Genomic DNA, 14,714 nt, shown 5'->3' on the forward strand with positions numbered 1-14,714 from the left:
CCCCCCTTTCCACCAGAAGGGAACCACCTGTACACCCATAGCTGTCCAGTCGCGCCACGCAAGAACTCCATGCCAATGACCAGACTCATACCCAAGACCCGAAGACCCAAATACAAAACCATCATTTTCTCATATGCGTGAAATTGAACTGTTATAACAACACCGAAGCCTTGATGTGGGAACGAGTGACTTGGGTGTGACAAACAAGGAAAATGATATGCAGGATGAAGTGAGGTAGGTGAAGCGAGCCTGATTCGATTGCATATCGTAAGGTATTTTTATATAACTCCGACAAGCCACCATGCGTAAAGAGGACGGGGAAATTCAATGAACGAGGCAAGCTCTATATGGTTCTTTTCAACCATATCTCTCAACCGCCCCGGACTTGCTCACGCTCGACCGGCGGATGAAGCCTATGATGCCACTGCCAGCTTCGGCAGGTGCTTGCGGTAAGGGTTCTGAGGCGGCCAGTTCATGGACATGTGGTGGAGGTACAGCCGCGTGGGAGGTAGAATGGTGAAGTGTTGAATTCCTGTTTATTGCGTTGTTATTATCATTGCTATTTTTGGAAGGGTTCGGTTTTTCCGGCTTGGGGGTTCTGCTTACATGTTCTGCTGAACGTCGCTGCTGTATGCCGGCACAACATACATCTGGCTCGGCGAAGGGCCATTGGATGTGTCATCTCCGGGTGCCGAGGGACCGGGGGAATGTGAGTTGCTCATGGGGAAAGCAGGATGCGTAAGCGGCGACATTGCCGGGTCGTGCTGGGGAATGTAGCCTGGCAAGGCAGGCCCGACGCCCACGGCGCTGCTGTGCATCGACATGTGTTCGGTAGGGTCCATATACGGGTTGTGAGACATCTGGTGTGCGGTCGTGTGATGGGTGTCAGGGCCGTCGTCTTGTTTTAGAGACTCTCGTCGTGACTTTCGGCTGCACATATACAAGAGCCCTGCTGCCGCCAGAGTGAGGGCGGAGGCTCCAATGACGATTCCGGCGATGGCACCAGCAGACAAAATTAAGTGCCTGCCACTCGATGAGTCTGGTTCGCTGGTGGCGCTGGATGCTGCGACAGAATTGGTGGCAGCCGCGGTCGGAGAAGAGGTCGGAGCAGAAGAAGTTGTAATAAATGGATTTTCTCTCTCATCTGGCCAGGGTTCACCTGGGAGGAGCATGAAAGTCGAGTCCTTGGCTAGTTGTTTCTGTGTTTCCAAAGAAGTCGTCGCGTTGGGGTTGATCACTCCGACCATCTGATAGTTGATACATGATCCCGAGGCGCCGCAGTAGTAGAATATGGGATTTGTGTCGTTGATCAGAAGCGACCAACTTGGGGGATCGCTTAATTTCGCGTCTACGAGCTTGAAGCCGGAGAAAAACCCGATCTTGTCCACTCCCGTGTCTTCGTAGGGAATGCAAGGGTAGCCATATTCTGCGCGGATGACGAAATGGTTCGCCGAGTTAAATTGGAAGAGAATAGTATCGCCTACTTTGGCGAGGGTCACGTCGGGTTCAAAGGTGTGGCCTCCCTGTATACTCAATCAGTGGAATGTTCTCTCTTTCCATTGCCTTGCTTTCCCCACCCTTGCAAATGCGACTGTGTGCGTGATAGGCCCACTGATAGTGTTTGTGGCAGTAGTACCGCTAGGAACGGTGCTGGAATCTGTTGTCGGGGTCGTGGACGAGAATGAATCTGTTGAAGTAGGCATAGAAGAGTCAGTGGAAGGAGCAGCGCTGTCTTGCGCAAAGGCCACCGTAGCGAGGCCCAGGAAAAGCGCGATGGACCGACGCATTGCGGCCAAATGAGCGAATTCGCTTTTCAAATTTCCTGTATGGAAAAGGTCGATGATATGGGATGGAAACCTCAAAACGATACCTAAACAGTACATTCTTATAGCGAACAACAACGGCGGCGGAAGAAGAGACGGGAATAAGGGAAAAAAAGGGAAGAGGCCAGACGAGTCAAGCCAGCGGTCTGCCCCAGAGCTTCTCGCAACACGACCTGAGAAGGCGTGGGCGGTGGAACTGCTAGAGCCTGATTACACTTAGAGGACGGATGCAGGTACCCCGAAGAAATGGCTCATGGCTGCAAGGCTAGACCTTGTATATATTCCGGATTGAACCAGGGAAGCTCGTCATCATGGCCACATTGGGGAGAATTAGCAGAAGGACAAGATCAGCACTCGTTGGGTTCAAGATTCATGAAGAAGATCGCCAACGGTAGAGAGGTGAACTGTCGCTGGATCTGGTTAGCCAGTCGGCTCAGCCAGCCAGGCAAACGATTCAATCTGGGGTCAACGGATATCGGTAGGTGTCGGCCTCACTGTTGATCTGGTCAAGAGTTGAGACTTACCGGAGGAATCTCTTGCTAGATCTCGCAGCGTTCATCGTTTCTGGCCACCACGTGGTGAAGTCGTTGCCAAAACGGGGTCGTCGTGGCCTGAATAAAAAGCATGTTGAAAAAGAAAAACAGGCATGAGGTTGAAAAGGATCGAGGTTTGAAGCAACAAGATCCACAACAAGTCGCTTCAGACCCCAGACGCGACCAAGAGGGAAACTATGCATCCTTCATGTTCGGCTAATGAAAGCTCGAGCCCAATCGGAGCAATTCGAAGCTTGCAGAGATTCATTTGACCAACACCCTCACAGAAACCGTGGCTGGCGCAGAGGCAGGCCAAACAAGTCCAACCACACCGCCACATGGGAGTTCTGAAGACGTCAGATGAGAGAAAGGGGAAGAAAAGGAAAAGAAAACATTCCATGTCGCTGGTAAGCGAGAAATGCGCCGAACAGGCCAAAGTGGCAGATAGCGTCATCCAAGGCTCAGGGGTACATCCGGTACATATATGATCTGAATATAGAAATCGACCAGCTTTTAATAGTCAAGGCTTTCTTGTTTTCTGGAACGACGACCAGCCCCAGTGTCGTTGCTGGGAGAATGAGAACCGAATACAAAGTTGGGAGTATATTACTATAGAATATAAGATATGGGGAAGAAAGTCAGGCCACCTCTCCCAAGACACTTCCATTCCCTAGCAATGGAGCTCCCCTTGCAGCCCGCAATTCATTACTTCGTCGGATGATGGCTTTATCAAACATCCACCACCATGACTTGAACACCTTCTCACCGATTTCCCAATTATTGCCCGAGTAGGGGTCATTGCCTGATATTCTGATCCCTTCTGCACTGTCTTCGATGTCATAAACAAATTCGAGGAGCGCCATGGGTGACGCTGCTCCTGATGGTCGAAGATCTGGTGGCTGGGACAGAACCATGATGATCCTGTCGCGCACTGACGGCCACGGTAGCAAATCAATCAGCGGATGATGTGCCATTGTCATCTGCAGCGCCGTCGGCTGAAGATTGAGAGGCAAATGGTTGAATTGAGCCATTGCCATTGCAGGCTCTGTGAATGGAGATGTCGAGGTAAGTGACCAGATCATTTCTTGGATGTTCATCCGTCTCGCTATCGACATACACCCTCGAAGCAGTGTCAACTCGGTCATTTCCAAGTGTGCCTCGTCAGGGAATGAATATTGTATGTCTTGCCCCAAGGGGGCTGCCGGTGACGGCGGGTGGCTTGGACTCTTGGGTGGTGGCCCATCTATCCCTGGAAGAGAAGTTAGGGACCATGTCGTGCTTTGGTTCGAAGAGTGAGTGCTTTCCGACAGTGGGGTGCTGGGTAGAGAAGGCAGTAAAATGGAAGCATCCCAGAAACATTGATTATCGGTTGGAAACTCGAACAGGGACGCGTCCTGAGTCGCGAACGGGTCTGCTTCAGGTGTAAGCAACTGACATTGGTTTAAAGTGTCTTCTCGATGAGGAGGACTGCCCTCGAATGTCACCTCCTCCAAGTATGTAGATGGCTCGAACAAAACCTGATCCGCATGGATACTGGACGGGGCATTTGATACTTCAGCCGTAGTATGGGGAGTCGCAATAGTTCCAGCCTCAGTGTTTGAAACTTGTGCCTCGAGGTTTTGAAGGTGCTCTTTTCGTCTCTGTCGATAGCGTCGTTGGGCGAGTACATTGAGCACCCGCTTCCTTTCTGCCGCGTCTTCTCCAGGCCGCGGGAGTTCCAGTTCTGGAGCTTTTCGCTTTACCTGACTTTTCATGTCTGGCATAGCTTCGTAGTGGGTCTGAAAGGGTTAATAATACAATATGGGCAGAGCTGAGTATATAGGTTCGTATCCGTTAAGCTGAACCAGTGAAACGGCCAGTACTCGCAGAAGGAGTTCTTTGGTCAAAATGTAGGAAGGAAAGAGCCCATGATATTATTGAGGATAAATAGAGGAAGTCTTCCTGTCTTTTTGATCTCAAAGCTGCGTGTTCGCCCGTTCCTGAGATCTCCTGGAACGCTGAGGATTTGAGATACCCAGCATAACGTTATGCTGCTGACAAGGATCTGGTTCGACCGGCCTTTCTTCTCTAATGAGCCCCGTCAGCGACAACTCGGCAAACCTGAGAATGTCTTTCTCCACCCGTCAAATCCCGAATACGAAAGCTAGAACGTCTTCCAAGACCTTGTCCGCGTGCGTAAGGTACAATCCATGTGCTGCCTTTTCATAGACCTTGACTTGTGCTTGCTTCGCCAATTGCGGAACGAGGTTCGCTGTGGCCTCAGCAGGCATGCCTGTTGGAGCTTCTTAGTTCCCCTTTTACGCATCATGAGAGCATTTTCGAAAAGGACTCACTCTGATCATTGTCTCCGTGGATAACAAGTATCTTCACGTCACGGCTATCAAGCTTCCTGAGGTCCTCGGTGAAGTCTCTGTTTGTGATGATCTGAACACACCTTTCCAGAGCCAGGGAGTCGGCTTGAGCCACAACCCATTCGAACTTCTGCAAAACTGTCTCAGACAGTTCAATGCCAATGTTGAAGGGGATCCCAAACACTCCGGGGACGGCCGCTCTCGTGAAACCCACCCGGTCCTGTCGAAATCCATTCAAGATCATATCCCACAACTCTCGTGATGGCGCAAGGGGATTCTTCTCTGTCTGGAGCGGAAAGGGAAGACTGGCGCCCAACCAGACGAAGCCCTGGCATTGTTGGCTGATATCGTCTCTCATCTTCAGGTATGCCAGCAATGTTTCACCACATCCCATGCTGGCAGCCACGAAATAGAACTTGCCAATCTTGGTGTGCTCGATCAGGTCGACAGTATCTTGCGCAAAGGTGTCGTATGTGATATCCTTTCTTTCGTGGCCATTCCACTCGCTCTTTCCGAAACCGCGTCGATCAGATGCAACGCATCGAACTCCGTATATCTCGCTAAGGGCCAGCATGAGATGCTCGTACATACGATGAGACATCGGCCATCCATGAATGAAGACAAGGACAATGTCACTCTTGCTGCAGTCTTTGGCTGGATCGTCGGTCGGTTGGAATCGAGGTGGGTTCGATGCTGGAGCATAGTCGACATAGTGCAGCAAAGCGCCATCGTAGGTTGAGTTAATGAAAGGCATTTTGAGGGCACCGAAAGTGCTCTATTGTAGGAGATTGTTCACTTCGATTGATCTTGAAGAGTATGGGTATTTTGGATGTTTGAATCTGTCAGAGGTCGAAGCCTTCTACAACTGCTATTTGTATTCGTGAGCGATCATGTTCATGGATATCATACATAACGTTAGACACCACGATCCCCCATCATCACGATATTTAATCTTGGCGACTGCATGCCAACCCGTTGCATCAGGACGTGACGTATCATTCAACGGCATGTTCACATCGCTAACGAGAGGCATACGTCCAGGAACCCCTCTGGTCCGGACGCATGTTCAACTTCTCAGCCACCATCATCGCCTTGCCTGCTCACAGTCCCTTGTCTGGTCGGTGTTGGCGTAGGACTTCCATCACGATCAAGTCCACGGAGCACAGAACCCGCGCTTCCCATAGGTCTGACCCTACTTCCAACGAAGCCCTTTCGGTTCCGGCCTGTTCGGCCTCGTCCCAGCCAATTCAATTTCAACTGCTTATTGAGTTCCTCCATTTTGGTTTGAGCATCGTCTCCTGTCTGGACCGAACACAAAACCGAAAGACACTGGAGCATCCGGCCAACAATTTCAGTCACTTGTGCTGACGAGCTATCCGTTGGTCTCGCTGCTGGTGGAGAGCTGAACGTCTGGAATGCCACATCTTGGGCCGGGTTGCTCACAACGGAGAGATTGGAGGTTGCGCGAGACCTCCCGCCGGAGGTCATGCTCCCAAGTAGCGTACTCGTCTGAGAGTTGAAGCTACCATACGTCGGCTCGATTCCTTGTGCAGTGCCAGGTCTATCGCTGCTGCCGCTGTTCCCACGGTTCCTATCACCGCTCTCAAAATGTGCGAGGGTCGCATTAATGCTCTCGAGACTCAATCGTGAGAAAGTGGCCTTCAGGACCTCAAATCGCGGAAGGATGATGATATCTCGATATATGATCAGGAGGATGCGTCTGACTTCTAGTTCTTCTCCCGCAGCGACCACAAAGTCGGTCCCATTGCCGACGGCTGGGGACGAGGATAGCTTGCCGCCACTCTCTGCACTGGGAAGAGCCCCCCAGAATTCTGCCGCCATTCTTGGGCTTGTCAGTATGCTGCCTCTTCCTTTGAACTCTTGATCGAGCGGAAGAAAGACGGCTTGCATGAAAGGCAGGATGGTGCCAAAAACCTGCATCCACATGCTCACCAAATGGGGGACAATCCTATCATCCGACACTTGACGCAAGGTGTGATTGAGGCTAAGAAAGCCGGTCTTCAAGAGGTCTTCCAAATCACCAATAACGATGCTGGGGTCTCTCTTTTGTACGCATCTCTGCACGTGGATCGTCACGAGTTTATTCAGGTCCTCCACGGCAATCCGCACGTCCTCCCCTTCGAAAGCCACGAGAATCTTTGCTCTTAAGAGATCCCATGCATCGTCGGCCGACATGTTCGAGAGGCCAAAATTCGCCCCAGCTTCTTTGACTTCATAGTACGAGTTGAAATTGGTTATTGATTGATTTGTAAAGCTGGTGCCCAGGGAAGGCCACTCAGACGTGTCGCTTTCGCCCCGACTATAGGCAGGCTCAAGGCCGGCTAGTGCCTGAGCCTTTTCCTCCTTCTTCTTCTCCCTCAAAGCACGACCTCCATGGCGGAGATCAAGTCCGGAAACGGATTTGGAGAATGTCGAAGATGGGGCCGGCGAGGATGGGGCGAAGGAATACAGGGATTGGGGATTGTTGATATCCACCGGCCTCGAGTTTGAATTTGCCGACGAGAGAGGAAGTGCGAAAGTGTCGTCCTTGTCCTTTAGTTTGAGCTTTTGCCGGAGACCATGATGCTTGTGTGATTTGTCCTTCTGCTCTGGGATTGGTACAATGGTTGCTGATGACGGATTGTTGAGCTGGTAAAGCGATGAGTTATTGGAGGAGAGTGAATCTGCCAGACTCGTCGTCGAAGCATTCATAACCTTAGACAGACCACTTGGTGCAAGTCTGTTCGGGGAAGGCAGAGACTTCTCTTTGGGTTCCTTGTCTTTGTCCCTCGACAGCACCATGTGTTTTGGCCTGAACCTCTTCAAACCTTTCTTTGATTTCTCCTCTTCTGCCAATGATACCTGGCTGGACGACGCGAAATTCCGAGGGAATACTACACTAGCCGCGGTTGCGGCAGCATTGCTGCCGATCAAGCCGTTTCGATATTGTTGGTCCTGTGCGCTCGCTGTTGGCGACTGGCCATCATGTGATCCTGTAGACCCTCGACTGTCACGGCGGCTCTCCTGCTGGTTCTGCTCGGGGGGGAAAGGGACGGTTTGAGATCTTTTTCGGCTGTGATTCGTAGCATTGAGATGCTGCATGGCGGCCTGGGCCGCAATCTGGGAAGGGGTAAGTCCAGGCATGCCTGTGTGGTCATGAAGGGCGGACTGGCTCGCAAGAGAAGCAGAGGGCATCGATGGCTCGAAATAGCCTTGTGAATGTTGGCGAGGACGATGTTTCTGAAGTTCCACAGGAGGTGCTAGGCTTTGTTTTCCAGCGCCATCCCTGGGCATGTATGACGCAGACGGCCTCGCGTGAGATGGTAGAGAAGCATTGCTATTGTTGTTGTGAGACACGAATGTAGGTAATTGTTGGGAGTAGGGAGATCTTTTCACAACAGACAGGTTGGAAGACGCGGACGTGTCACTTCCACTGGAACCTGGTCGGTTGCTTTGTTTCGAGGCTGAACGGGATGGATTCGGAGAGACGGAGGCAGGAGGAACCGGCGACCGTAGACCAGTTCGGCGCTGAGGCGGAGGCTCCATCTTGTCAATCTGGAGGGAGAAATGGTAGATTTATAGGTTGACGTTCGTATATTGTCAATGCAGATGGTAGCGGGCGTTGCAAGAAGGAGATTTCAGTGACCGGGGGCACCAGGCCGGCTGCGCATGGGCTCCTCGGGCAGATACAGATTCGATTAGCATACTGTTATCGCGCTGCCAGAAGCGGCGGCGGGTGCGCATCCATTAAGACGGTGTGTGCAGGCAGAGGATGAAGTGTGTGAAAGCTGTGCGCAAGTGAGAAACAAGACAGGGACGTTGGAGAAAGTTTGGCCCCCCGCCCCTTCGGGGGCTCCCCGCCGCAAAGTCACTCGATTCTTTGAACTTGTTTGTGATGGCTCTGTAGAAAATCCTTCCGCTCATAGGTACTGTGCTAGTCGTGACAACATTCAGAAAACCATGCCGGAGAAAATCGAAGCCTCTTCAGCGACCCTCAGGGCCACATATAATTCTCCATCTGGGCCCACGGACTTCCAGCATGTCATAATTGCCCCCACGCCGGACAATGTGGGATCTATCGATACCCAAGCAAAGATGATATACCTCTCGGAATTGCGGGCTTCAAGCAAGATGCTACAAGAGGAGATTAACCAATTCCTGACAGATAAAATGGAAGAAGACAAAAGGGCGGCTGGGCAAGAGAACACAAGCGAGACATCAAAGCAAAAGACGAAAGATGAGCTGGAAGAAGAGAACTATGGTGAAGAAGCAGAAGACGACACATGATGGATGGATGTCTAGGTTACGCCCTGTAACATCCGCTTTGATTGTCGCTCCCCTCCAGTATGGGTATCGTCGAATTACAGAATGCTCCACGGTCATTGTGGACGACCATCATCAAGGTGGCTGGGCTTTGCCAGCAAGCTCGTTCTGCTTTCGAACGGCACATCCCAGGTGGACGACAGAATTGCTGGAAATGCGTCCGTCAGTACGAATTCTGAGCCATTGGACACAGCAGACTTACTCGGGGAAAACGCTGATGACACTGCCCCCGAGCCGCTTATAGCAGACGCCACAGACGCGACCTTCATCGATGCGCACTTTTCTACTTCTTCCTCCAGATTGAGCGCTGTCTCCAAGCAGAAGAGCCGCTTGCACACGAACGGCTTCTACCTTTCTCAGCCCGGCCTCTATCATTGAGTCGTTCATGATGCTGTTGGCATTACGGATCCGGCCGCGGAAATAGAATTCGAGCTCTCTTACCAAGAGATCTTCGGGGATCATCTCCAAGGTCGAACTTGCAGGTAGTCGGGGACCATGTCGGGCCATCAGTTCAATAGCTGGTCCAATCATTGCCCTTTCCCCTTTGGGAGGGTTCAAGTAGAGGTTCAAGAGGATGTGATAGATGGATGACTGTTCGTCCACAGAGTCATTGGTCGATTTCTGCCGGGAGAGTGATTTGCTGGAGCCATTCATGGTGCTCTCCAGATGAACTTCATTACAATATTCTTCCGCCTTTGCCGGGTTATGTAGTTTGAAGACGTATATTTCCAGGGCTTGCTTGTGGTTGCCCATTTTGCGGAAGATAATAGCGCGAGCCTCATAGAAAGTAGGGTCATCGCGGGGGAGGAAGCCCAACGTCTTCGCTGGAGAGTACTGCTCAGATCTTTTCAACAATGTAAGTAACCTGTCCAGAATTTCGTCATGACTTTTCAAGTTTGGATCTTTCAGTCGTTCAAGATAGAGCGTGACGAGACGCTGGTGTAGTTCGGGTGTCAGGTCATTCAATTCATCCACAACGTGTTCCAAATATCTCTGGGCCAGTCCTTGGTCAATAGACTCAAGGAAAGCCAACACTTTGTGACGTGGGAGTGACTCTGCATTTTCCGTATCGCCCAGGAAGATGTCCATTGCCACCGATGGCATCGTTTCCAAAGGCCACCGAGCAAATTCAACGATCATGTCAATCAAATCTGGACCCAGATTTTGAAGGTATGTGATTGTTCGAGCGGGGCCATGCAATTGAGGATCAATATTCTCTGTCTTTTCCGCCTGTCCGAATTTCTGAAGCCTTTCCAATGCCTGTCGGTGGAGTCGTTTTCCGTATAGGAACTCAATGAGGTCGTTGTACCGCTCGGTTTCCTCGAGTTTGGCCATCACTACCTCTGGGTCACAGAAATTTGAAATGCGGAACAGCGAGCCTGCAAGCGAAGGCGTCGCATACATGTGTGCTCTGAATAATGTCGTATCCACCAGCCGGGCCACGGCAAGAAGCTTTTCTCCCAGATCGACATCGTCCAGTGTTGGCAGCCCAAGGAGATATTCGGTGACCTGTCGAATATCTTCAGACTGAGCTCCGCTTTGTACTTCAGATAGACTTCGCACCGTTTGGTCCGGATGGAAAAATCTCTGCAGCCGTCGACGAACATCGGCAAGAAATGCTTGAAGTTCCCGGACTGCGACCTTGAGTTCTTTGTCCGAGAGGCCTTCGCTGCCGGCGTTATCAGCCGTCTTCACACTTCGCATGCTGGAGGCGTCGGCATCAGAAGGTAGCGATTTCGTCTTTTTCACGGGACTCGTGATAGAGTCGGCCTTTTTATGCTTTTCTCGCGGAGGGCTCTCGTTCTTTGACGCTTCTTCAGGTTGCAGACCGTCCTTTTGCTCGTCCTTCGCAAGGTCGCCAGCTATTACTTCGGGATAGAGTTTTATAACTCGCTCGGGCGGAGCAGAGACCTCCCCGAAAAGGTCCAACGCGTACCTGAATTTCTTCTCGTCGAACAGGGTCTGAGCCTTCTGCATCTTGATTTCCCGTAAGCGCTCAGCCTTGTTCTTGATCAGAGTTTCCTCTATCATCTCTAGAAGACTGATCGCTTCATCAAGATGGCCGCCTTCAACCAGAGCATCAACTTGGGCATCATAGCTCAGACCTTGCATCCTCCAAATAACCCGCTCGCTCGCGACCAGGAATCCCTTTCCTTGATGTGCTAAGCTGATGTTCGGGTTGGGAACTTGCAACAGTACGGCGCCGGGGAGATCAATGGATTGAAACAAAGTTAGTGTTTGTGGGTTGCGAACTTCCAATACTCCCTTGCCCGATTCTTGCAGGGACAACAGATAAGGGTACGAGTACCCAACTGCGAGCGGAGGTGTTCGCCATGGTATCTGTCGTCGACCGACCGGTTCTCCGTCTCGATCGATGAAATGTGTGTTGATGTCCTTGGCCAGGAGCATTTCCTTCTCTCCAAGTCCTGTCGCGAGGGGAGTCGGAACCATTCCTCCCATTCCAATGTAGCTCATTGTTCCTCCTAGCCTGCTGCTCTCCTGGCCGGGCGAGCCACCGATGCTACCGGGTCCAACAATTGTCTTGACATCGTGGGACTCGATGTTGACGAGAACATAATTTGCATTTAAACCCACCACAATCTTTGTGCCAGTTGCCCACGTCAGCGACTTGATGCTATTTGACAAAGCAATCTCGCTGGCGTCGCCATCCAGCTCTCCATCATGCCACGACCACAACAACAGTCTTCGCTTGACGGCAACTGCAAGCCTGCTGACCAGGGTAGGGACACCAGTTGTGGGATCTTTAACTATATTGCTTGACGCAGCGAACGTACTAGCACCTTTTGATCTTGTCAACTGTTCGCACAGCTCGTATGTTCCCAGATCGTGTAGTGAGACGAGTCCGTTGCTCAGCGATATGAGAATGTTTGCTTCGCGGAACACAGCGAGTTGTTCAATTTTGTGTTTGGAGAACTTTTCGTACTCGCGAAGCAGTTCAGAAGGTCTGGAAGAAGCGGCCGGGGTACCGTCGGCGGTGGGTGGACTCTCTTCATTTGTAGCATCATCTTCAGAGGTTCGCGAAGGAGGGCTTTTGACTCGATAGATGCGTAGAGAGCCGGTGTTGAGACCGACGAGCAATTGGTCGCTGTGGGAAAGGATGGATTCGATTTTGGACTTGTCACGTTGCTTAAGCTCAACGATCGGCTGGGCGGTGAATGCCGATATCATGAAGGATGATTCTTCACTGAGCTCTCGCGGCTCAGGGAAAGGCCAGTTGTTGTCGTATAGACGCGCCGAAATGACCGTGGAGCAAGAGAGTCGTGAAATGAGCCTGCGCGCAGAGAGTGAGGAAGAGACAGCATCTGATTGGTGGGCAAACAACCCCATCTGTGTGGGCTACGTCATTCCGAGGCTGACGAGGCTGGCGAGGCTACCTCATGTTCCTACAAGATGTGTGGATTCGCAAAGGGCTCCTGTGGCTGCGCAGAGATTCGGCAAAGAGTCTGCTACGGCCAGAATCTGTTCATATTTGCCTGGCCCCAGTTCCACAAGCGAATTTTCCAATATTAAATACAAGAAACGGGAGTTCAATCGCTTCAGGTTCATTGTAGGTGACCGTCCTGGAGGCCATTAAGGGCTTCTTGAAAGTTTCAAGAAAAGGATGCTTTCATCCTCGGTGATCCTTTATTCGCTCTTCGTAGAAACTACTCGAATATGGCCCTCACACCGCTCGGCTTGTCGTCGTAAAGGAAAAGAATCATTACATGTCGTTACGTTTCATTCATCTCTGTCAAAATTGCGTTCACCGTCGCCGGAGGGAAAAGGAAAAGGAGAATGATCAACCATGATGCGGAGGGTGATCGTCTTTTGGAGGATCTTCTTCCTCACCCTCCTCCGCCAGTCGCAGAGTCTCCTCAATCATCGCCATATCGGCGTCCAGATTTGCCATCACGCTGTTCAGTTCACCGAAACCTTGGACCTCTTTCTTCGTCTTGTCAAGAAGTTTCTGGAGAGAGTCATTCTCCTTGCTTAAGGATTTTGTGTCCTGGCGCAAATCATTTTCCTGCTTATTTAGTGCTTTGGCGTTGGCGTGGATGTTCTTCGCCCGTGCATGTAGTTCGGCATCAATGCTGGCCCCGACAGAATTGAGAGATGCAGTAAACGCGTCCTTGGCTTCTGCTGTTCGTTGTGCCGTTGATGCAGGCGATCTGTGCGATGCCGAAGCTGCAGGTTGTGATGCGGTGGACATGGCTGATTCAATGGTCACCGATAGAACTGTAGTCTGAGGGCCGTTTTCTCGGCAGACACTCTGGCCTCGAAGTTAAACAGGGTAGATTTCTAGGGAGACCTACCGAAGTTCGAGTCACAGTGAGATGGGTAATATCCAGTCCTCATGTGATGAAATGGTCGCCGAAAATGGCAGTCCGGGCGCTGCTTTAGGCTCGTATTCAGTGCACGTGACTATCACAGAATGAGGCAGCACGCAGCTCTTGAGGTACAGGATATGCTTTCTCACTGGTCCTAGCTGGCAGGGTTGATACCATAGCCATATTAGTGTATTCATCGTGTCATCTTCCCGATAGATGTGGGGTGGCACCGACCGTTCTTCTTGATACTGACCTTTGTCCTGTCAAAGTCCCGTCCAATCTGCATATTGCCGCGTACGTTATGGAAGCTGAGATTAGGTCATTGTTCATTCGCCAGCAGTTTTGTAGAGATGCCTGCGTATGTGACTGCCAATCAACGGTCCTGTCGACTCTTTGCGAACAACTATTGGTTGTTTGATCAAGGCTTTCTAACATTCATCCAGGCATAAAGGTGACGTTGATGGATTCGTTCGAGGTTCAGAAGAAATAGCTGCAAAACGAACATTAGTTTTGCACTCCATTCGGCGGGTAGAGGTCACGGTCAATGACTCCAAAGCATTCGCTCAGTCTGTCGGAAATATATCAGTAAGATGTCAGAAGGATGGTGCAGATTATAATCTATCTAGACTCCAGCTGGTGCCTGCAGCGGAGTGATCTACCCACAAGACAAACATTCTCCCTGTCTTTCCCAAATCGATTTCTCGTAAACTCGAATTCTCAAAATCAATCGCGAAGAGGCGGAAGAGTTACAAGTTACTTTCTTGGGTCCTTCAAAGAAAAGGTCACACCATCAGCGATGAAACTCCCAGGATGGGACGACAGAGAAAGTGTCGAGAAGATTTGGGACAGAATGAGGCGAGTTGATCCTTTACTCTGGTTCGTTAGGCATGTTGAATCAATGCATCGAGAAATCGACCACAGAAGGCCCCATCTCCTTTTCATCCACACAGTCGGAAGTTACATGCGCCCAAGGGCAAAGTGATCGAGTTGAAGATTGGTATGTGGCCGATGGATACAGACCTTGAGACTTGTGAGGGTTTGGAGGTCAACATGACTCGTGTCCATCCATGTACACCTAGTGCAGAATCTCTGATTGGCCAAAAAAAGGGATGTCATCCAAGTCGGCTTTCATGACGTCCATTTCGGTCTCTAGTGCCCAGGCCGTATCATTCTCCTTTGGTGTGAATAGAATGGGGCCAGCTTGAAGAGGAGTAACGTACCTTTATGGGCCAGAGAAGGTGCACAGATATTCATGAGAATTGATGAAGTCTATCATGGAATAAATTTCACGTTGAAAGGATAAAGGTAGCGCCAAATTGCATCTTAGCGTTTAGCTCCACTGGATTTCAGACAATT

The 14,714-nt window shown here is 50.9% G+C and overlaps 7 protein-coding genes across 7 annotated transcripts; 1 reads left to right on the forward strand and 6 right to left on the reverse strand.

Moving 5' to 3' along the window:
* Positions 1-602: 602 nt before the first annotated feature.
* On the reverse strand, positions 603-1,787 carry Z518_02136 (uncharacterized protein; the record flags this gene model as incomplete). Its single annotated transcript, XM_013419165.1, has 2 exons — positions 603-1,523; positions 1,578-1,787. 2 exons carry the CDS (start codon positions 1,785-1,787, stop codon positions 603-605), a joined length of 1,131 nt encoding a protein of 376 aa, XP_013274619.1.
* Positions 1,788-2,994: 1,207 nt separating this feature from the next.
* Z518_02137 (uncharacterized protein) lies at positions 2,995-4,119 on the reverse strand (the record flags this gene model as incomplete). The annotated part of the gene is made up of 1 exon (XM_013419166.1): positions 2,995-4,119. One exon carries the CDS (start codon positions 4,117-4,119, stop codon positions 2,995-2,997), a length of 1,125 nt encoding a protein of 374 aa, XP_013274620.1.
* A 360-nt stretch (positions 4,120-4,479) lies between these two features.
* Positions 4,480-5,461, reverse strand: Z518_02138 (uncharacterized protein; the record flags this gene model as incomplete). The annotated part of the gene is made up of 2 exons (XM_013419167.1): positions 4,480-4,628; positions 4,690-5,461. The coding sequence occupies 2 exons, from the start codon at positions 5,459-5,461 to the stop codon at positions 4,480-4,482; spliced, it is 921 nt and encodes a 306-aa protein (XP_013274621.1).
* A 320-nt stretch (positions 5,462-5,781) lies between these two features.
* On the reverse strand, positions 5,782-8,253 carry Z518_02139 (uncharacterized protein; the record flags this gene model as incomplete). The annotated part of the gene is made up of 1 exon (XM_013419168.1): positions 5,782-8,253. One exon carries the CDS (start codon positions 8,251-8,253, stop codon positions 5,782-5,784), a length of 2,472 nt encoding a protein of 823 aa, XP_013274622.1.
* Positions 8,254-8,667: 414 nt separating this feature from the next.
* Positions 8,668-8,994, forward strand: Z518_02140 (uncharacterized protein; the record flags this gene model as incomplete). The annotated part of the gene is made up of 1 exon (XM_013419169.1): positions 8,668-8,994. One exon carries the CDS (start codon positions 8,668-8,670, stop codon positions 8,992-8,994), a length of 327 nt encoding a protein of 108 aa, XP_013274623.1.
* Positions 8,995-9,105: 111 nt separating this feature from the next.
* Positions 9,106-12,219, reverse strand: Z518_02141 (uncharacterized protein; the record flags this gene model as incomplete). Its single annotated transcript, XM_013419170.1, has 2 exons — positions 9,106-9,178; positions 9,233-12,219. 2 exons carry the CDS (start codon positions 12,217-12,219, stop codon positions 9,106-9,108), a joined length of 3,060 nt encoding a protein of 1,019 aa, XP_013274624.1.
* Positions 12,220-12,829: 610 nt separating this feature from the next.
* Z518_02142 (uncharacterized protein) lies at positions 12,830-13,240 on the reverse strand (the record flags this gene model as incomplete). The annotated part of the gene is made up of 1 exon (XM_013419171.1): positions 12,830-13,240. One exon carries the CDS (start codon positions 13,238-13,240, stop codon positions 12,830-12,832), a length of 411 nt encoding a protein of 136 aa, XP_013274625.1.
* Positions 13,241-14,714: the final 1,474 nt, after the last annotated feature.

Source organism: Rhinocladiella mackenziei (assembly GCF_000835555.1).
Source record: "Rhinocladiella mackenziei CBS 650.93 unplaced genomic scaffold supercont1.2, whole genome shotgun sequence".
NCBI lineage: Eukaryota > Fungi > Ascomycota > Eurotiomycetes > Chaetothyriales > Herpotrichiellaceae > Rhinocladiella > Rhinocladiella mackenziei.